This window comes from Colobus angolensis, unplaced genomic scaffold (genome assembly GCF_000951035.1).
Source record: "Colobus angolensis palliatus isolate OR3802 unplaced genomic scaffold, Cang.pa_1.0 Scaffold12, whole genome shotgun sequence".
NCBI lineage: Eukaryota > Metazoa > Chordata > Mammalia > Primates > Cercopithecidae > Colobus > Colobus angolensis.
The window spans coordinates 5,368,088-5,390,497 of NW_012113141.1; the positions used below are offsets into that span (position 1 = coordinate 5,368,088).

At 41.5% G+C, this 22,410-nt stretch overlaps 1 protein-coding gene across 1 annotated transcript in view; it reads right to left on the reverse strand.

The window, feature by feature from the left end:
• The window catches only part of ASCC1 (activating signal cointegrator 1 complex subunit 1), a 120,937-nt gene that overhangs the window by 17,924 nt on the left and 80,603 nt on the right, over window positions 1–22,410 (reverse strand). The window contains exons 7-8 of the mRNA XM_011927760.1: window positions 15,613–15,737; window positions 10,653–10,738 (exon numbers count right to left, since the gene is read on the reverse strand). Of these exons, the coding sequence (XP_011783150.1) occupies window positions 10,653–10,738; window positions 15,613–15,737 (211 nt within the window). The remainder of the gene's footprint in view (window positions 1–10,652; window positions 10,739–15,612; window positions 15,738–22,410) is intronic.

The following is a 22,410-nucleotide window of genomic DNA, read 5'->3' on the forward strand; positions in this document are numbered from 1 at the left end:
ACGCTATTATAAAATATTAGTATGGCCAACTGAACTGCAGTTTGTGTATTAGCATTAAAAGCCTGGAGAAGAAGTGACATCTGCTAGTGATTTTACTTAAACAATATTAAAATGTCCAGTCATAGAAATATAACTAAGTAAAAAAGGCAGAAGAGGCATGGTGAAAATCAAGGGACAATAACTTTATCCTAAATTCCATTTGCTGTTACATATCCTGCTATAATAGTGCAATGGGACATTCAGCAATAGACAATCAAGGAAAGACTTTCTGAGAAATTTGAGTTTTGAGGAAAAAAAACTAAAGACCCAAGTGACAAAGAAATAATTTTCAAAAACGGTACATAATATGGCTGAATATTGAACTGAATAATAAAACTGGATAATAAAAAGACACAATGTTTTCTTCCTCTAATGAAATAATATACTTTCTGGCTGGGCATGGTGGCTCACGCCTATAATCCCAACATTTTGGGAGGCCAAGGCGGGTGGATTACCTGAGGTCAGGAGTTCGAGACCAGCCTGACCAACATGGTGAAACCCCGTCTCTACTAAAAATACAAAATTAGCCGGTCATGGTGGTGCACGACTGTAGTCCCAGCTACTCGGGATGCTGAGGCAGGAGAATTGCTTAAACCTGGGAGGTGGAGGCTGCAGTGGGCCAAGATCGCACCATTGCACTCCAGCCTGGGCAACAAGAGCAAAACTCTGTCTCAAAAAAAAAAAAGAAAAGAAAAAGAAAGAAATAATATATTTCCTAAATGCTAGTCTTCCTTTGCAAGCATTAATATCTTTTTTAAAAAGCTACAAGACTTCTAGTTTACAGTCTAGCATGAAGGAGTTTGGAAGTCGCCACTCCATCCTAACAAGTGAAAAGCTGAACAAACTAAAACCTTGACAACTCTTCGTAGGTCTGTCAGAGAGGTGAGGTTGGGGACAAACTGCTGCCCCCAAAACTGGAGATACACACAGGTAGATACAGAGAATCACAATGGAGCAGAAACCCACAGGAGAAACATCCAGAGAGTGGAGAAACCTAACTGTAATTGACAAACTGCTACAGGCTGTGTGGACAAGTCTAAAAGTTAGAAACTCCAGGGAACCAACTCACCAAAAGTTTTTGTAGTTTTACCTCCAGGAGCTCTACTTGGCCTCCTGCTTCCAGCAGGGGGAGGAATAAAAGAACCATTCTGAAATACACCAGACCACTTAGTTCCTAACAAAGCCTGCCCTCAGGAGAAACTATTTTACCAGAGCCTAACCTGCTGGGGTTTTATGAAAGCTTAACAAACCTAGGGGAAGGATAACACCCAGCTCCAGCCCCCTCTAGCCATCCACAATGGGGAAGAGAAATATCCAGCCCTAGTGGGCACTAACCTTCCATGTGCAGGAACCCCACCTCAGCTCCCTCCAGCCTTCCACATAGGGGCCCCTCTAACCATCCCGTCCCACCTAACGAGGGTGATGAGAAGCATAGGTGATATTCACAGTCCAGTGGCACAAGCTCACCAAAAGACTAAGACCTAATCACAGAATTACAGAACACTTCCCCTCCCTCCAACCTCACCATCAAACCACAAAAGGCCTTTTTACAGGAGTCCCTTTCACCAAGTACATCATGTTCAGATTCAACAAAAAATTACAAGACATAGTAAAGGGCAAAAAAACACAATTTGAAGACACAGGGCAAACATCAGAACCAGAGTCAGAAATGGCAGGGATATTGGAATTATCAGACCAGGAACAACTATGATTAATATGCTAAGGACTCCAATGGATAAAGGAGACAACATGCAAGGACAGATGGATAATGTAGGTAGAGAGATGGAAATTCTAAGAAAGAATCAAAGAGAAATGCTAGTGATTAAAAGCACTGTAACAACTGGGCACAGTGGTTCACGCCTGTAATCCCAGCACTTTGGAAGGCCGAGGCAGGTGGATCACCTGAGGTCAGGAGTTCAACACCGGCCTGGCCAATGTGGTGAAACCCCATCTCTACAAAAATACAGAAATTAGCCAGATATGATTACGGGTTCCTGTAATCCCAGCTACTCGGGAGGCTGAGGCGGGAGAATCGCCTGAACCCAGGAGGTGGAGGTTGCAGTGAGCCGAGATTGTGCCACTGCACTCCAGCCTGGGCGACAGAGTGAGACTCCATCTCAAAATAAATAAATAAGTAAATAAATAAATAATAAAAACACTGTAACAAAACTAAAGAATGTCTTTGATGGGCTCACTAGCAGACTGGACATGGCTGAGAAAGAATCTCTGAGCTTGAGGATATGATAATAGAAACTTCCCAAACTGAAAAGCAGAGAACAAAGACTGAAAAAACACAACAGAATATCCAAGAACTGTGGTACAACTACAAAAGATATAAGGTATACACGATGCAAATACCAGAAGAAGAAGAAAAAAGGAATGGAAACAATATTTGAAGGAATAAAGACTGAGAATTTTCCCAAATTAATGTTAGATTCCAAACCACAGATCTAGATAACTCAGAGAGTACCAAGCAGAATAAACGCCAAAAACAAAAAACAAAAAAAAAAAACTGTACCTAGGCATATCATAGTCACACTTCTGAAAACCAAAGATAAAGAAAAAATTATGAAAGGAGCCAAACGGAAAAACCAAATACCTTTCCTACATAAAAGCAAAGATAAGAATTACATTTGACTTTTCCTCAGAAACCACGCAATCAAGAAGAGAGTGGAGTGAAATACTGTTGAGAGAAAGAAACTCCATCAACCCAGAATTCTGACCCCTGTGAAACTGTCCTTCAAAAAATGAGGGAGAAGCAAGTATAAGCGATATGCTAAGAAAGGAGAGAAAAAGAAATTATATATAATGCTCAACTAAAACAAAAAAGGCAGAAAAAGGGTGGGAGGCAAAACTAGAAACAAAGAACAAGGGCAATAAGTAGAAAACATAACATATATAATAAACACTAATCCAACTATATTAATCAATAATCACTTTTTTTTTTTTTTTGAGACAGAGTCTCGCTCTGTCGCCCGGGCTGGAGTGCAGTGGCCGGATCTCAGCTCACTGCAAGCTCCGCCTCCCGGGTTTACGTCATTCTCCTGCCTCAGCCTCCCAAGTAGCTGGGACTACAGGCGCCCGCCACCTCGCCCAGCTAGTTTTTTGTATTTTTTTTTTTTTAGTAGAGACGGAGTTTCACCATGTTAGCCAGGATGGTCTCGATCTCCTGACCTGGTGATCCGCCCGTCTCAGCCTCCCAAAGTGCTGGGATTAGAGGCTTGAGCCACCGTGCCCGGCCAATAATCACTTTAAACATCAATGGTCTAAATACGCCAATTAAGAGAGAGTGTGTGTTAGATTTAAAAAAAAAAAAAAAGCACCCAAACAATATATTGTCTACAAGAGACCGACTTTTTATTTCTTTCTTTATTTAGAGATAGGGTCTTACTCTGTCACCCAGGCTGGAGTGCAATAGTGCAGTCATAGCTCACTGTAGCCTCAACCTCCCAGGCACAATGATCCTCTCACCTCAGCCTCCAAAGTAGCTGGGACTACAGGCATGCACCACCACGCCCAGCTAATTTTTAAAATTTTTTGTAGAGACAGAGTCCCACTGTGTTGCTTATGCTGGTCTTGAACTCCTGGGTTCAAGTGATCCTCCCACCTGGGCCTCCCAAAGTGCTGGGACTACAGGCATGAGCCATTGTACACAGCCAAGAGACTCGATTTAAATATAAAGACACACAGAGATTAAAAATAAAGGGATGTCCCAGCATACATGGGTTCTTTAAAAAAAAAAAAAAGAAAGAAAAGAAAAAGTAAATAAAGGGATGAAGAAAGATATGCTATTCTAACACTAACTGAAAGAAAGTTGAGTAGCTATATTAATTTCAGATGGAGCAAACTTTAGAGCAAGGAAAGTTATTATGAATAAAAGGGAGCAATACATAATGATAAAAAGATCAACTGTCCAAGAAGACCTAACAATCCTTAACACATATGTGCCTAAAAACAGTGTCAAAATACATGAGGCAAAAGATGATAGAAGCAAGAAGAAACAATGAACTCACTATTATAGTTGGAGACTTTAACCCCCATATATCAGAAATGGACGGATCCAGAAGGCATAAAACCAGTGAGGATATAGTGGAACTCAACAGCACTACCAACGGACTGGATATAATTGACATCTATAGAATATTTCATCCAACAACAGCAGATTACATGTTCTTCTCAGGCTCACAGGAAACACTGACTAAGATCACATTCTGGGCCACAAAATACTGCTGTAATAAGTTTAAAAGAATAGAATCACACAGTGTCTGCTCTCAGGCCACAATGAAATTAAACTTGAAAGTAATAACAAAGATAGCAGGAAAATCCCAAAATAGGTGGAAATTAAACCACACACTTCAGCCAGGTGCAGTGGCTCACGTCTGTAATCCCAACACTTTGGAAAGCCAAGGTGGGCGAATCACAAGGTCAGGAGTTCGAGACCATCCTGATGGGGTAACACCCCATCTCTACTAAAAATACAAAAATTAGCTGGGTGTGGTGGCACACGCTTGTAATCCCAGCTACTTGGAAGGCTGAGCCATGAGAATTGCTTGAACCTAGGGCGGTGGAGGTTGCAGTGAGCAAAAATCATGCCACTGCACTCCAGCCAGGGCGATAGAACCAGACTCAGTCTCCAAAAAAAAAAAAAAACACACACATACACTTCTTACCAACACATGGGTCAAAAAGACCTTAGCTACCACACCCTTAGCTGGTTTCTCTTAGCTGTGTGTGGTAGCTCACTCCTATAATCCCAACATTGTGTAAGGCTGAGGTGGGGGGATTGCTTGAACCCAGGAGTTAAGAGAACAGCCTGGATAACATAGTGAAACCCCATCTTTACAAAACAATTTAAAAGAAAAATTAGCCAGGCATGACAGTGCATGCCTGTAGTCTCAGTCACTTGGGAGGCTGAGGTGGAAGGATTATTTGAGTCCATAAGTTCCAGGCTGCAATGAGCTATGATGTGCCACTGCACTCCACCTTGGGTGACAGAGCAATGAGGCCCTATACCTAAAGAAATTAAAAATTAACTTTTAAAAAGTAAAACTCAAAAGAAATTTAACACATTTTAAGCTAAATGAAAATGAAGATACAACTTATCAAAATGTGTAGGATACATCAAAAGCAGTGCTTAGAGGAAAATTTACAGCATTTAGTGCACATGTTAGAAAAGAAAAATGATATAAAATCAATAATCTAAGCTTCTACCTTAGTAAACTAGAAAAGTAAGAGCAAATTAAATCCAAATTAAGCAGAATAAAAGAAATAATTTTAAAAATCAGAGCAGAGGCCAGGCGCAGTGGCTAACACCTGTAATCCCAGCACTTTGGGAGGCCGAGGCAGGCGGATCACGAGGTCAGGAGATCGAGACCATCCTGGCTAACACGGTGAAACCTCGTCTCTACTAAAAACACAAAAAAAGTAGCCGGGCATGGCAGCATGCGCCTGTAGTCCCACCTGCTGGGGAGGCTGAGGCAGGAGAAGAATGGCGTGAACCCAGGAGGCGGAGCTTGCAGTGAGCCAAGATCGCGCCACTGCACTCCAGCCTGGGTAACAGAGCGAGACTCCATCTCAAAAAAAAAAGAATCAGAGAGGAAATGAATATAACTGAAAAGAGGAACTCAACAGAGAAAATCGGAGTGAATCCTAACGTAAATGGTGGTCAATGTGGCCTACTGATTTTAAAGAAGCATCAATCTGGTGTCAGATGCCAATAGTGGGGGAGGCTGTGCGTGTGCAGGAATGGGAGCATTTGGGAACACTGTATACCTTCTGCACAATTTTGCTGTGAACCTAAAAAAATAAAGCTCATGAAATTTTTTTAAAAGTGACCACATAGTTCTAAATCTCATGTCTCTTCTCTGTCCTCTAGAAAAAAAAATTGAATTTCTCTTTTCAACACTCTTCTAATACTTCAAAACAAAATATTCATTCAAAACAAGCCTCTCCCCTGAGAGTGTTTAAGAAGTTAATTGTGCTTTTGTTCCCTTAGGACAGACTGACTAAACAGTCTCCTGGGAGAGGCATGGGAGGCAGACTCTACTCTTTGACCTTGGTAGTAGTCACACTGTTCATTTTATGACTACTTGTTCAACAGTAAATGTATGTCTCATGTACATACATATATATATATATATATATTTCAGCAAAAAAGAATAAACAGTATTTTTAAAAGCTTCCTTCATAAAAATGTCTCTAAGTAAAGCAAACTAAATAAAGATCTCATTTAAATTTATTCATTCTAATTGTCCTTTTAAAGGCTCTAAAGAACAGAGATGGGACAAAACAAAAACTGAATGAAATACATGGGTGACTCAGTCACATCTTTCAAGAAAAGTCTCTGTGCGGCTAGAGATTTAAAACATTTTCAGGGGAAAGTATTTAAAATTAATACAGTCAGTTTAATACTGCCAGTTTCTTCTTTCTCTAAATTTAAAGATTCTTATATATAAAATAGAAAAGGTACAAGTTCATTTCCCTTTTACATGGCTTATATTTTCCAGGATTTTTAAGTGTCTAAAGATAATCCACTTTTACACTATCCTCTGACTTTTGACCTATAGTACTTTCCATTCTTTCCCAAATAAATCACTGCCTTTATTTGTACCATACCACCTTCTCTGATGACTGCAACCTAGGGCTCTAATGCCTCCTCTTCACTCTGCAGTCAGAAGCTATGCTTTTGAACCCCTGGTTCAATCTGCTGAGAGCACAATCTTGGAACACTGATTCTATTGCTTAAGACCCCAAACAGACTGTCATTACCTCTCTCCCCAGAAGCTGGCAGTTAATGACCATTTTACTTCTAGCTAGTGAGGGAGCAGTTACTTCTAGGCAGTGTGTCTTTAGGTCAGTATGATTTCTCCAATTATAAATTTATCACTGCCTAAGGCTATAAAAACAGCACTTTTTTTTTTTTTTTTTTTTTGCTATCTCTTAGATTAGAAATGGATACTCTCTGAGGGGGCATCATCCCACTAATTTGGCCTAAGTCTTCTTCACTCATGCATCCTCCTTTTGGAGCTATCTGGCACTTTTCCGCAAAAAAACACCATAACCAAATATGTTTGTTCCTTTTCAGGTTTGAATAACACAGGAGAATGATTCTAGTTATCAATTCTTAATTCAAAGTCTTTCTTAGGGAAAGACTTTCTTATTTTAACTAGGAATAACCAGACACTAGTATATTACAGCTGCAACAACTCTCAAAAAAGCTGTACGAAAGAAAAATGTGGCTTCCATCTGCATTAGTCATTAAAGATTTCTTTTTTTCTTATTAAGGCACCCAGAACACATATTATACCAAGCCAAAAGAACCAATTTTCTTCATGGAGTAGAATAGCAATTGGCTGTTACTCATTAAATTCTTACAGCAATGAGCAATGACTTTCTTTCTTGTTTTGTTTCTCTTTGAATAGTAGATGAAGTTGATTTTTTTTCTAAGGCTGCCTCCCATCACCAGCATTCCTGATCCTTGGCCTATGTAGCTGTTAATATGCTGCACACGTACGCCTGGGCTCCTTAACAACCAATGCAGTTAACCTTTCTGTTTACTCCAAGTCAGTTCCTATCTTGTTAGTGAAATTGATTTTTTTTCTTTCTAAACATAATAATTTCATATTGTACAAAAACTATACGTGTGTGTGTGTGTGTGTGTGTGTGTGTGTGTGTATGAAGTCCACTGGTTTTCTAAATCCTGTTTTTACTTTAAGGGCTTCAGGGGCCATAGAGTCTCATGTTTTAATTGAGAAAGACGTGTCCATTCATGGTAATGCCAAAAGGTGGGTGGACTATGGCTACTTCACAAACAGTTAATTGCCTCTGTGTTGGGGGTGGGAGGTAACTGTTGGAGCCCACAATTTACTTTTATTTAAAAAAGAAGTTAATTCTCTTGATTGAACATAGGTGAAAGATTATTTTTCTGGAACTAGTGATTAAAGAGTAAATATTAGATACTATACTAAAGGATACGTCATCGTAACTATCTGTGGTCAAAGACACTTGTCCATAACTCACTCCATGGTTTTTACATTCTAATTGTCTATTAACTAGCTGTACCCCTCATGGACTGGAAGCTCCTAGAAGGCAGGGATTGTATCACAAAGACTGTTTCATCTTTAGGGCACATAGTCTGGCAGATGGTATATAGTCAGTAAGTATTTTGGTTAGTGTTGATATCATATTCAGTAAAAGAATCTAATTATTAACTAGCTACGGTTTTAGACTAATTGGTACACTCACTGCCCCACCATTTATGAAACCAACTTTAATTGGCCATTATCCCAGTTCAGGCAGATAGGCCCAACTTCAAATATCTAATGTTCTCTACCTAAACACTGGGCATCTTTACAGGAGGCAGCAGAACACAGTGCTCAGTTTGTGAGTTTTGAGTCTTTCTGTTCTGATTCAGACTCTGCTACTAACTAGCAGTACCTCTGGCAAGTCACTTTACCTTAGTAGTTTTTTTTTTTTTTGAGGTGGCGTCTAGCTCTGTCACCCAGGCTGGAGTGCAGTGGCCGATCTTGGCTCACTGCAACCTCTGCCTCCCGGATTCATGCAATTCCCCTGCCTCAGCCTCCTGAGTAGCTGGGATTACAGGTGCCCACCACCACACCTCGCTAATTTTTGTATTCTTAGTAGAGATGAGGTTTCACTGTGTTGGCCAGGCTGGTCTTGAACTCCTGACCTTGTGATCCGCCTGCCTTGGCCTCCCAAAGTGCTGGGATTACAAGCGTGGGCCACCGCGCCCAGTCTTACCTTAGTAGATTTTGTGTCAGAGATTAAAGTAGGGAATTGGACTAAATGGTCTCCAAGAACCTAGCTAGGTCCAGGTCTAAAAGTGATTTGGCTTGAATTAATAAGGGTATTACTGATATAGCAAGTCCTTGTCAACACCAGAGGGAGCTACGTTCATATCATCACTGGGGTGGTTCAGAAGATTTCAGGAAAAAGCATAGTTAAATGGAAAACTTACTTTCCAGAATGAGAGAAATTCTATACCAAGGTAAGAGCTCCACACTGCTCATACGGCCACCCAACAGGCTCTCTGCCATCACCCCACTCTTATAGATGTCAAAGCACCTCATACCTGACTTGTACCAACACACAAGGCTTCAGTTTTAATTCCATGAAAACCCAGTTGGCTTTAAGCCATTCCTAAAGATTTCTTTCCCCATTCAGTCTATTTTCTTTCTTAACCAAATTAATAATAACAAAAAGCAAAGTAATTCATTGTGATACTGGAAAATCCCCAAAGAAGGGAGATAAAGGAGGAGAAAGATTTATATCACACCGAAGCTGTAGCCTGGAAAAAACAGTAAAGTTAACTACCATTGAATTCATTAGCAGCCTGCCACTCAAACCCAAAGCTACCTCAAAAACAAGAAAACTACTCAAAAAGAGAAAACCTATCAAGGAAAGGAAGGACTCGGCATAGCTCTGCAATGCGGGTACGGGAATGCCTGTCTGAGTCGATGGCTGGCACTGCCCTGTTGGGCTCCATGGTAAGCAGTCACAGCTGCTGAAGAGTGATGTCATTAATTAAGGCAATGGGGCCACATTACGCATTTGGCAAAAAAAACTGCAAAGCGACAAGATAAGGGAATGGAGGATGGGATAAGGAAGAAAAAGTAAAAGCATTTCTAAAGCTAAAGCTTATTCTGATGTTATTATATACTCCCTCCTCCACCTCAGTAAAGACCCAAAGCCGTGAAAATGACCTAAACCCTTACAGAGCAAGTGAAAAGAAGAACTGAAAACCTCTCCATTAGTATCAACTTATGTTTCTCTTTGTCCAGAGGAACAATGTCATGTTAACCTGATAGAGAAGGCATAAATCACGAATATTACAGAAGGGTAGTCTGCTGGAGAAAGATAAATGCAATCCTGAAGAACCCCTTTACTTTCATTTCATAGATTAATTCAACACCCAGAAAGGCAAAGCTTCAACAGTCAAAAATGGACCATCTACTTTTTAGGACATAGGCTGTTCCTGAGTAAAAATGGATTATAAAGTCACTACAGAGATTGACTTTGTGGGTAAAGAGAAAAATCTACTAAACAAGACAAATAATTATTTTCCACTTTAAAAAATGCAAGCTCAAACCTCTAGAGGTAAATACAGAGTAAAACTTCGGTTGAAATCAACTTATTTCTATGAATCCAAGTAGTTGGAATACCTAAGGATTTTTTTTTCTTTTGCTAAGTGTTTCTTATATCACCAATTTCAGGCAGGGTGCAGAGGCTCACACCTGTAATTTCAGCACTTTGAGAGACAGAGGTGGTAGGATCACTTGAGCCCAGGAGGTCAAGGCTCCAGTGAGCCGTGTTTGCACCACTGCACTCCAGCCTGAGCAACAGAGCGAGAGAGTCTCAGATAAATAAACAAACAAATCACCAATTTCAAATACTCTAGAAGTGCCAAAACCTTAAGGGGGAACATCTACTTTTCCTCTCTTTCCCTTTAGATAATTTAAAAAAAACAAGTATGAGAAAAAGTATGAAGAAGTATGAAAAAATATCCTCTACTGCTAAAAGGAGAACTACTCCTTTTCCTCCCTTATTTAGGACATGTGCCAAAGGATTTCCAATTCACTCTGCTTCATACTGACCTTTAAAATATTTCGGCCATCAAATGATTCTCTTTCCTTGAAGATATATTTGCCATCCGCTGTGTAGAGATTGTACCTGCCTTCAGCTGTAAATATTCCAAAGATAATGTTAGAAGCTTAAATTGGTTGGTTGTTTTCTCTTGGACTTCTATAGGTACATAGGTACAACTAGCAAAATTTTCATGTACTACCTGGAAAGTAGCATAATGCAGAGGAAAAATGTCAGGCCATGAATCAAGAGACCTGGCTTCTAGTCTCAGTTCTGTCAATGATTCATTCAATACATATTTATTCATTAATCTATTCATTCAACATTCTCCAGGCACTCACTATATATTCCTAACTATGCAACTAGCTACATTATTAGGCAAATTATGTCTCCATTGTGGACCTTAGCTCCTCACTGACAAAGTGAGAGGTAGGACTAAGTGATCTTCAAAGGTTCCTTACGTTCTATAGATCCAAGAAAAGTGGCATATAATTTTCAATATGTAAAAACACATAACAGTTCACACATTAGCTAGTCAAAACTGCTGGCACTCATGCTCTGGGTTGATTTAAGGACTTCCCTCAAAGGAAAAAGAGCACTTTAGTTGCAATCAAAGGTATCCTTACAGACATTCTACACAGGAATGCAGCAAATCTATGACCTTAGCCTAAACCAAGCTGTGCTCTAGCTTCTTGAGTTAATTTGGGTTGCGTATCTCAAAAGACATCCTTTTAAAGGTTGGCAAGAAAAAGAGTATCAAAGGAGAGGGAAACAGGAAAGAAAAAAAATGTAACATCATTTCATGTCCTTTTCAAGTAAAAATTCAATACAGGAGAGTCCAGAGCACAAAAAATTCAAAGCATACTCAAGAATTAACTCAGAATATTTTCTGAAATATTAATCATTTCCTACCCACTGACAGACCTTCAAAAATACTTATTTCCACCTTTAAGTACATTATTTTACTTATATAAGTAAGGAGAGTACTAGGCCAGAATAGATCAAATATATCTAGAGTTTTAAAAACTACATGAACCGAATACATAATACATTTCAGCTAGCCCACTGGAGTTGCATATGGGTAACTATGGAACTATTTCTCTAAACAGAAGAATGCTCTTAATCAAAGATCCCAACGCCATACATGTTTCCCAACTTAAAATTAGGAGAAAGGGAATGTGTGAAGTTGCAAAAGAACAACAAATACATTAATACCAAATAAATATCAAAAGTGGAAACAACATAAATGTTCACCAATTGATGGATGGATACATAAAATGTGGCATATCCATACAATGGAATATTATTCGGCCATAAAAAAATGAAGCACCAGGTATGGTGGCTCACGTCCGTAATCCCAACACTTTGGGAGGCTGAGGCAGAAGGATCACTTGATCCCAGGAGTTTGGAACCAACCTGAGCAATATAGTGAGACCTTGTCACTTCAAAAAAAAAAGTTAGGCCAGGTGTGGTGGATCACACCTGTAATCCCAGCACTTTGGAAGGCCAGGGCAGGTGGATTACCTTAGGTCAGGAGTTGGAGACCAGCCTGGCCAACATGGTGAAACCCCGTCTCTACTAAAAATGCAAAAATTAGCCGGGCATGGTGGCGCGCGCCTATAATCCCAGCTACTCGGGAGGCTGAGGCAAGAGAATCGCCTGAACCTGGGGAGGCAGAGGTTGCAGTGAGCCAAGATTGCACCATTGTACTCCAGCCTGGGCAACAAGAGCGAAACTCCATCTTGAGAAAAAAAGAAGAAAAAGTTTAAAAATTAGCTGGGTGTAGTGGCATGCGCCTGTAGTCCCAACTACTCTGGAGGCTGAGGTGGGAGAATCACTTGAGTGTGGGAGGTGGAGGTTGCAGAGAGCCAAGATCACCCTACTACACTCCAGCCTGGGCAACAGAGACCTTGTCTCAAAAAAAAAAAAAAAAAAACAGAAAATGAAACAAAAAAGGAATGAAGTACTGCTATATTATAACATGGATGAGCCTTGAAACTACTATGCTACGTGAAAGCAGCCAGCCTCAAAAGATCACATACTGCATGATTCTGTTTATATGAAATGTCCAAAACAGGCAGCTCTATAGAGACATAAAGTAGGCAGGTGGTGTCTAGGGCTTGGTGGAGGTCGGGGAGGGCAGAGTTAAGAGGGGTAGGAAGAAATGGAAAGTGACTGCCAATGGGTATGGGGTTTCATTTTAGGGTGATGAAAATGTTCTAGAACTGATTGCGGTGATGGCTATACAACTTTAACCAGACTAAAAACCACTAAATTGTATATATATATATATCAAGAGAGCAAATTGTATAGTATGTGAATTATATCTCAATAAAGTGATTATATTTTGAAAATCTGCAGAGGGATAACTAGACTGTGAACACACAACACTCTCTTATATAAAGCTCTAGTGCTAACTGAATATAAACCTGCATCTACACAACTTAGAATATACAGATTCCTACACATCTGAACTCTTTCTGTTAAGAGATTAGTTAATAATGGACCATGATGTAGTTTTAAGAGCTCCAAACAAATATTTAAGGACTAAGACAAATGGAAAATGTACTGATGGCTAACAAATGTCTCATAAAATACTGTCTATACCTGCAACACCCAAAACAGAGGCCCCTATCCAGATGTGTCTCTATAAATTTTAATTAAAATTAAAAATAAAAGTTCACTTTCACAGTCTCACTAGGCACCTTTCAAGTGCTCAGTAACCACATGTGTATAGTGGCTACCATATTGGACATCACAGATACAGAATACTTCAATCATCACAGACAGTTTTCTTAATACCATATGTCTTCTGAAACAATAAATTTAGGGTATACTCCAGAGTTCTGAAACTCTGCCATTACATAGTAATGTTAAAATGCACATCACCTCAGGGGATTCTCAATTTCTTTTCCAAAATTAAAATACACTGTCCACAATAAAACAAATAGCACAAACCTAGTTATATGTTTCTACTGGACAAGCTACATTATAATACATAGATACCTAAAATATTCCTACTTTCTGTAGTACTATTCCCCGAAGGAAAGAAATATGCTCAACTTGGTCGGGCGCAGTGGCTCATGCTTGTAATCCCAGCACTTTGGGAGGCCAAGGCGGGTGGATCACGAGGTCAGGAGTTCAAGATCAGCCTGGCCAAGATGGTGAAACCCTGTCTCTACTAAAAATACAAAACTTAGCTGGGCGCAGTGGCAGGCGCCTGTAATCCCAGCTACTCAGGAGGCTGAGGCAGAAGAATTGCTTGAACCCTGGGGGCAGAGGTTGCAGTGAGCTGAGATCATACCACTGTACACTCCAGCCTGGGCAACGGAGCGAGATTCCATTTCAAAAATATATATATATATACACACACACACACACACACACACACACACACACACACACTCAACTGGAACAAGTTCAAAGTTTTGGATTCTATCACCTACCCAAACAAGAATATATAGGCTTTGACTGAGTTACTTGAAGCTCTTTTAATCTCAGTGTTCTCAAAAGTAAAATAGAGATTTATTTATAAGTCTTAAATAAAATTCAATATGACATCACAAAATAGTAACATTTTAGAACTAATAACTAGATAGCTACGTATTTCTTGGTCCTACCATGGCTCTAACCAAGCGGGGTTAATAACAAATGATTTCTACTTGGGATCTTTGGTACATATCTGAGCGAAATTAAAAGACGTACCTTAACTAAAAGGGACACACAAATTGTCCTAACTAAAAACCTACAAATAGTCAATGGTTCAAGTCCTGATGGAGTTCTCTTCTCCTCTAGATTTTTTTTTTGAGAAGGAGTCATGCTCTGTAGCCAGGCTAGAGTGCAGTGGTGCGATCTTGGCTCGCTGTAACCTCCGCCTCCCAGGTTCAAGTGATTGTCCTGCCTCAACCTCCCAAGTAGCTGGGATTACAGGCATGTGTCACCACACCCAGCTAATTTTTGTATTTTTAGTAGAGACGGGGTTTCACCTTGTTGGCCAGGCTGGTTTTGAACTCCTGAACTCAAGTGATCCACCCATTTCAGCCTTCCAAAGTGCTGGGATTACACGCATGAGCCACCGTGCCTGGCCCCCATCTAGATTTTCTAAAACCAAGGTCGGGGCCCAAGAAAGGAAATGGAACCAGAATATGTGATCTCAGTGCTAGTGTATTTTGAACCACGAATCTTGGAAGGAAGAGTTTCATATGGCTTGAATGTGTGAGTCCGGATCAGATGCTGAAGGTACTAGAGAAGCTTTCACTTTGGAGATAGGGACAGGAAGAAAAGAAAACTTCTTTTTGAAATAAACAACTATCCCAAATCAAGGATTAAAATAAGGCATTTTTATAAAAAGGCTCAGAGTCCATGAAGAAAAACATTATTATTTTAACACAAGGTTTCTCAACCTCTGTGCTACGACATTTTGGGAAGGATAATTCTTTGTCGTGGGCGACCATCCCACGCATTGTAGAGTGTTAGACAGCACCCACTAGGTGCCAGCAGCAATCCATCTCCAACTCCCTATGATAACCAAAAATGTCTCCAGACAATGCCAAATGTTAGCCGGGGGCAAAATCACCCCCAGTTGAGAAACACTGACTTAACATTTACTTTTAATAGCTCACCTTCCTTTCTTTTCTCTCCTAAAAAAAAAAAAAAAATAGCCACCAAGTATTGCATGCGACATATTTATGCCAAAAACTTATTCACTATTCATATAAAATTCACTGAAGCATCCTATATTTTTATTTGCTAAATATGGGCAATCCTATGTGTGACAGAAATAAAAGATCTGGAAGCCACAGTCCCATGCTATATATGTTCTTGCCCACCTCTACTATGTTCATCAGAATAAGCTAAGAGATCTAAAAAGAAGTATATCAGAGATTCTTTGATAGCCCATTCTGTGTAAACCTCAGAGATGCCACAAGGCCACTGATCATAAACTGCGCTACAGTTCTCCGGGGGACTTACCATTGGGGTCTTTCCTGAATAGTGTATTCATAACTGTAGCATGCAGTTTCACACTATTCCACTCTTTCACTATTAGTCCAGATGCCTGAAAACGTTCCAGCACTCGATCAACTAATTCTTGCAGCCTGGAGAAATTGGAGAAAAGTAGTGCAGAAATCTTAGTAAACTTCTGAACATGAGATTACTAATTCAACAATGTTTATGGAGCCTCTGCTCTGTGCTCATCACTAGACAAAGCACTGCATCACAAGAGGAAGAAGAGACTCAACTCCCACCATCAGGGAGCTAAAGCTCAGTCTTTTTTGTCTGCTTAACAGATAGTAGAAATAAATGATGGCAATATATTATGGTGAGTGTGAAGGGAGTGATCAGCTCTACATGGAGAGGGCCAGGTTTCCACAGGAGGTTTAGACACAGTCTGGAACGATCATTAAAAGATTTGCAAATAACACCAGGGAAGACCGGGAACTTCAAGTAGAAGAAGAAATAGCATGTGCAAAGATGCCAAACCATGCAAGATCACAGCATATTCAAAAAACTGTCAATTATTTACAATACAGCTATGACAGAGAGTGAGAGAAAAGGGACAATGGAGATGAGCTAAGTCTGTAAGTAGTGGTCAGATTAGGGAAGCCACAGAAAGACTTTCAAAAGGGAATAATGTGGTCTGATGTCCATTTTTGAAAGCTGACTCAACAGCAGAGTGGGAAAGGCTTTAGAAGAGGAACAGCTACAGAAGTCAGTCAGCTAGGTGGCTATTTCAACAGTCAACATCACCATGACGTATCAGGCACTGTTCTAAACACTTTTTATCTGTTAAATCATTTAATCCTCATAACCAATTATTATCCCTATTGACCAATACAGAAGCCAAGGCACCGAGAAGTTACAAAACTTGACCAAGTTCCCAAAACTAAGTGGCAAATCCAAAATTAGAAGAGGCCTGGTGCAGTGGTTCATGCCTATGATCCTAGCACTTTGGCAGGCTGAGGCAGGCAGATCACTTGAGGTCAAGAGTTCGAGACCAGCCTGGCCAACATGGTGAAACCCCACCTCTACTAAAATACAAAAATTAGCTGGGCGTGGTGGCACATGCTTGTAATCCCAGTTGCCTGGGAGGCTGAAGCAGGAGGACTGCTTGAATCCAGGAGGTAGAGGTTGCAGTGAGCCAAGACTGTGCCACCACACTTCAGCCTGGGTAACAGAGTGAGACTCCATCTCAAAACAAAACAAAAAAGAAAAACAAAATTAGAATGTATGCAGTCTGGCTTCAGAGTCCATATTCCTAAGGACTGTACTATCAAGGGGGAAATGGGGACAGGCATGGTGGCTCACACCTGTAATCCCAGAACTTTAGGAGGCTAAGGCGCAAGGATTGCTTGGGCCAGGGGTCTGAGACCAGCCTAGACAATATAGTGAGACTGTGTCTCTACAAAACATTTTTAAAAATTACCCACCCATAGTGGCATGTGCCTACAGTCCTAGCTACCAGTAGGCTGAAGCAAGAGGACTACTTGAGCCCAGGAGTTTAAGCCTGCATTAAGCCATGATTGCACCACTGCACTCCAGCCTGGGCGACAGAGCAAGATCCCATCAGTAAAATAAAGGGGATGATAAAGACCTAAACCAAGCTTGTCCAACCCGTGCCCTAGGACGGCTTTGAATATGGCCCAAAAGAAGTTCATAAACTTTCTTAAAACATTATAAGTTTTTTGTGTGATTTTTTTTTTTTTTTTAGCTCATCAGCTGTCATTAGTGTTAGTGTATTTTATGTGTGTCCCAAGACAATTCCTTCTTCTTCCAATGTGGCCCAGGGAAACCAAAAGTTTGGACACCCTGACTAAACTATGGTGGGGCAGTGAGAACTGAGACAAGGGAATGGGTTCACAAGAGCTGTGTGAGAGAGAAGCTGGTGCCCATTCGGATCTGGCTGTGCTAAGGGAGAGGAAGTGGTTGAGAATGACTCCCAAGTGTTGCCTAAAATGACCAGGTGGCTCATTAACCAAGGTGGGAGGCTGTGGGGAAGCAACTGCTTATTGTTCTGCTGTGTCATCTCGGGGAGGAGGTTAATACTATGCAAGATTTTGCACATGTGGCATGGGATGCAAGTAGGACATGTACAGAAAAGGAGATGGAAATACAGGCCTGGAACCCAGGAAAAAATCTAGGCAAATGACAGATTGGGAGTTGTCAGTGTAGCAACAGTAGTTAAAAGCATGGGATAGATGCTTTTAACATGGCGAAACCCCATCTCTACTAAAAATACAAAACTCAGCCAGGTGGTAGTGGCGCGTGCATGGTGGCTCACACCTGTCATCCCAGCACTTTGGGAGGCCAAAGAGGGAAGATAGCTTGAGGCCAGGAGTTCAAGACCCCCCTGAGCAATATAGCAATACCTCGTCTCTACAAAAAAATTTTTACAAATCAACTGGGCATGGTGGCATGCACTTGTAGTCCCAGCAACTCAGGAGGCTGAGGCAGGAGGACAGCTTGACCCCAGGAGTTCAAGGCTGCAGTGAGCTGTGATTGTGCCACTGGACTCTAGCCTGGGCAGCAGAGTGAGATCATGTCTCTTAAAAAAAGAAAAACAAGGCCGGGCGCGGTGGCTCAAGCCTGTAATCCCAGCACTTTGGGGGGCCGAGGCGGGGGGATCACAAGGTCAGGAGATCGAGACCATGGTGAAACCCCGTCTCTACTAAAAAAAAAAAGTACAAAAAATTAGCCAGGCACTGTGGCGGGCGCCTATAGTCCCAGCTACTCAGGAGGCTAAGGCAGAAGAATGGTGTGAACCCGGGAGGCGGAGTTTGCAGTGAGCTGAGATCCCGCCACTGCACTCCAGCCTGGGCGACAGAGCGAGATTCCGTCTCAAAAAAGAAAAGAAAAGAAAAACAACAACAACAAAAAACAACCCTCAGTTTCCCATGGCCTTCCAAGTAAGAGTCCACCTGGAACTTGCCTGACCCACGTGGCCTTCACAGCTTGGCTCCAGCCTGCCTTTCTGTTTCATCGCTGCCCTTCCCTTTCTACAGATTTTCTCCAGTCCTTGAATGGATTGTGTTCTTTGATACTGAATCTCTCAATTACTTAGGACAAACATCCTTTTAGAATCACCTTCACTTCTTTGACTCCCTTATACCAGGGAATCTCACTTCTCACCAATTCCAGTACCACTGTCCCAGCCACCTGGGAACCAGCAAAGACAACTGATAAGGATGAGGAAATAAGAACAGGAAGACTTCAGAGACGCTGAAATGAGAATTACAAAGGGGAAAAAAGGAATAACCGTACAGTACAATACTCGAGAAAAGAAAAAAAGCAAAACTATGTCTCCTTGTTTCTCACAATTACAGCCCTCTATCAGAGCAGTTTTGCTGGCACACTGGGGATAGAAATCTTGTGACGGAGGACCAAGGGAGGAGCCAGAGAGGAGGAAAGGCAGGAAGCGCACATAACTGTGTCCAGAAACTTAAAGGAGAGAAACGAATACCTGGGGAATCTGAAGATACAGAGTTGAGTGAGGGCTGTGTGTGTTTTCAATGAGGAGAAAGCGTTGAAAATGCTTACTGACAAGAAATTATCCAACAGAGAAAGAAAAGGAAACCAGGCAATAGGGGAAATAGACAGAAGAAGACCTCAAAGGATGGTGTGGTCATAGGTGATAGGAACACAGCAGTGAACATAACAAGCCCCACTCTTGTGCAGCTCACGTTCCGGTAGGAGCAATGAACAAACACACACGCACACCTCGGGGTGCCATGTGCCTTGAAGGAGATGAAACGGCAGAGAGGGAGTACAGTGTGATCTCACTCTGCTGACCATAGTGCAGCTAATATAAGTGCACTATATTACGTAGAGTGATCAGGAAGGGTCTCCCTGATAAAGTGACATTTGACAGAGATCTGAGGGAAAAGCATTCTAGAGAGAGGAAACAGCAAATACACATATCTGAGATGGGCATATGCACAGGACGACTGAGGAACAGAAAGGATGCCAGTAGTGAAACTGCAGTGAAACTAGAAAGAGAGAAGTGATGAGGTCGGAGCGATGTGACCAGGTTACCTGAAGCTCTCAGGCCCGTGGAAGGACTTTAGTAGTTACAGAGTGAGGCGGGAGCTTTTGGAGGGTGTTTAGCAGAAGACTGACATGATCTGGCTGCTGTGTGGAGGACAGATAGCAGTGGAGGCAGGATAGAAGCAGGAAGGCAGTTAGGAGGCTGTGGCAATCACGCAGGTGGTTGGGACAGTGGCACTGGAAGTGGTGAGAAGTGAGATTCCCTAGTATAAGGGAGTCAAAGAAGTGAAGGTGATTGTAAAAGAATTTTTGTCCTGAGTAATTGAGAGATTGAATGTCAAAGAACACAATCAATTCAAGGACTGGAGAAAATCTATAGAAAGGGAAGGGCAGGCTGAAGCCAAGCTATGAAGGCCCCATGGGTCAGGCAGGATTGGACTCTTATTTGGTAGGCCATAGGAAACCGACAGTTGTTTTTTGTTGTTGTTCTTGTTTTTCTTTTTTTTAAGAGACATGATCTCACTCTGCTGCCCAGGCTAGAGTGCAGTGGCACAATCACAGCTCACTGCAGCCTTGAACTCCTGGGGTCAAGCTAGCCTCCTGCCTCAGCCTCCCAAGTTGTTGGGACTACAAGTGCATGACACCATGCCCAGCTAATTTTTTTTAAAACTTTTTGTAGAGACGGGGTATCGCTATATTGCTCAAGTGGGTCTTGAATTTCTGGCCTCAAGCAATCTTCCCTCTTTGGCCTCCCAAAGTGCTGGGACGACAGGTGTGAGCCACCATGCCAGGTCATCAATGACAGTTTTTAAGAAGCAAGAAACAGGCCAGGCGCAGTGGCTCACACCTGTAATCCCAGCACTTTGGGAGGCCGAGGTGCATGGATCACGAGGTCAGGAGTTCAAGACCAGCCTGGCCAACATGGTGAAACCCCATCTCTACTAAAGATACAAAAAATTAGCTGGGTGTGGTGGTGCATGCCTGTAATCCCAGCTACTTGGGAGGCTGAGGCAGGAGAATAGCTCGAACATGGGAGGTCATGGTTGCAGTGAGCCAAGATTGTGCCACTGCACTCCAGCCTGGGTGACAGGGCAAGACTCCATCTCAAAAAAAAAAAAAAAAGCAAGAAGCATAAGAAAAAACAAAAAACAAAAAAAAACCCTAAAAGCCTGGAAACCAGTTAAGAGAGATGTTGTGCTTCCTTATATACTTATCTTAATCTTTTTCCCCAATTACAAAAATAATACAAGCTCAACACATGCCAAGTACCAAAAAGCATAAAAAGGAAAACATAACCTCACCACGCACAGATAAACACTTAACCTTTCTGTGTTAAGTGTATATCTATAGATGGTGAGGTTACCTAATCAGAAAAAATGTTCAGGTAAACTAGTTTTAAAAGTTTCTGATTAACACCATCGCAGAACCATAATATTTCTTCTTCGTTTTATTTATTTATTTATTTATTTATTTATTTATTTTTGGAGACAGGGTCTCACTCTCTAGCCTAGACTAGAGTATAGTGGCACGATTTTGGCTCACCGCAACCCTCTGCCTTCCGGGCTCAAGCAAGTCTCCTGCCTCGGTCTCCCAAGTAGCTGGGATTACAGGCGTGCGTCACTACCACCTGGCTAATTTTTGTATTTTTAGTAGAGACAGGGTTTTGCCACGTTGCCCAGGCTGGTCTCAAACTCTTGACCTCAAATGATCCACCTGCCTCGGCCTCCCAAAGTGTTGGGATTACAGGCGTGAGCCACTGCACCTGGCTGAACCATAATATTTCTAAATATAACTTAGGTCTGAATATAACCATGCACCACAAATTGCACCTCAGTTATAAATCACAACAGAATAATTCCTCACTTTCCCCCTTCTTCTCTTAAAGAAAAAAAGGAGACAGGGAGTTCAGCTACGTAAAACTGAACATGAAACACGAGGCATGAAATACTGGCGTAAGTAAACTAAACAGACCACATGAAAGAAATCAAGTTTCCACCTTTGTCTTTCTGGAAAAGTAGGATTTCTGACAATTTACAGGCTCAAAACTTTGAAGGGGCTAATATCCTTTAAAAAGTTCTAGTGTAACCTGCTCTTTTTACGCAGGAAGAAATGATGCAGAGAGGTTGGGTTGCTCAGTCAGTGACAGAGGAACCAGAATCCAAGTCTACAGGCAGCCTGTGCTGTTTTCTTTCTCTTTGTCTTTTTTTTTTTTTTTTTTTGAGACAGAGTCACTCTATCAACCAGGCTGGAGTACAGTGGCGCAATCTTGGTTCACTGCAACCTCTGCCTCCCAAGTAGCTGGGATTACAGACACTCGCCACCACACCCAGCTAATTTTTGTGTTTTTAGCAGAGATGGATTTCGCCATGTTGGCCAGGTTGATCTCCTGACCTCAGGTGATCCACCCGCCTCGGCCTCCCAAAGTGCTGGGATTACAGGTGTAAGCCACCACTCCCGGCTTGTTCTGTTTTCAATTCACTGCACTCCATGAAGACTGGCTCTTTGTCTTATTCACTGTTCTATCTCTGCACCTAAACTAATGCCTAATTGGCACATAATCAGTGCTCAACAGTCTTCACATGCATTCATGAATGAATTCACAGATAGCAAATATTTTGGAATTCTATTAAGAGAGCTTAAGGGTACTTGGACATAATCACTAAATTTCAGGTTGACAATATGTCACTTTTTTTTTGAGATAGTCTCACTCTGTTGCCCAGGCTGGAGTACAGTGGCACAATCTTGGCTCACCACAACCTCCGCCTCCCCGGTTCAAGTGATTCTCCT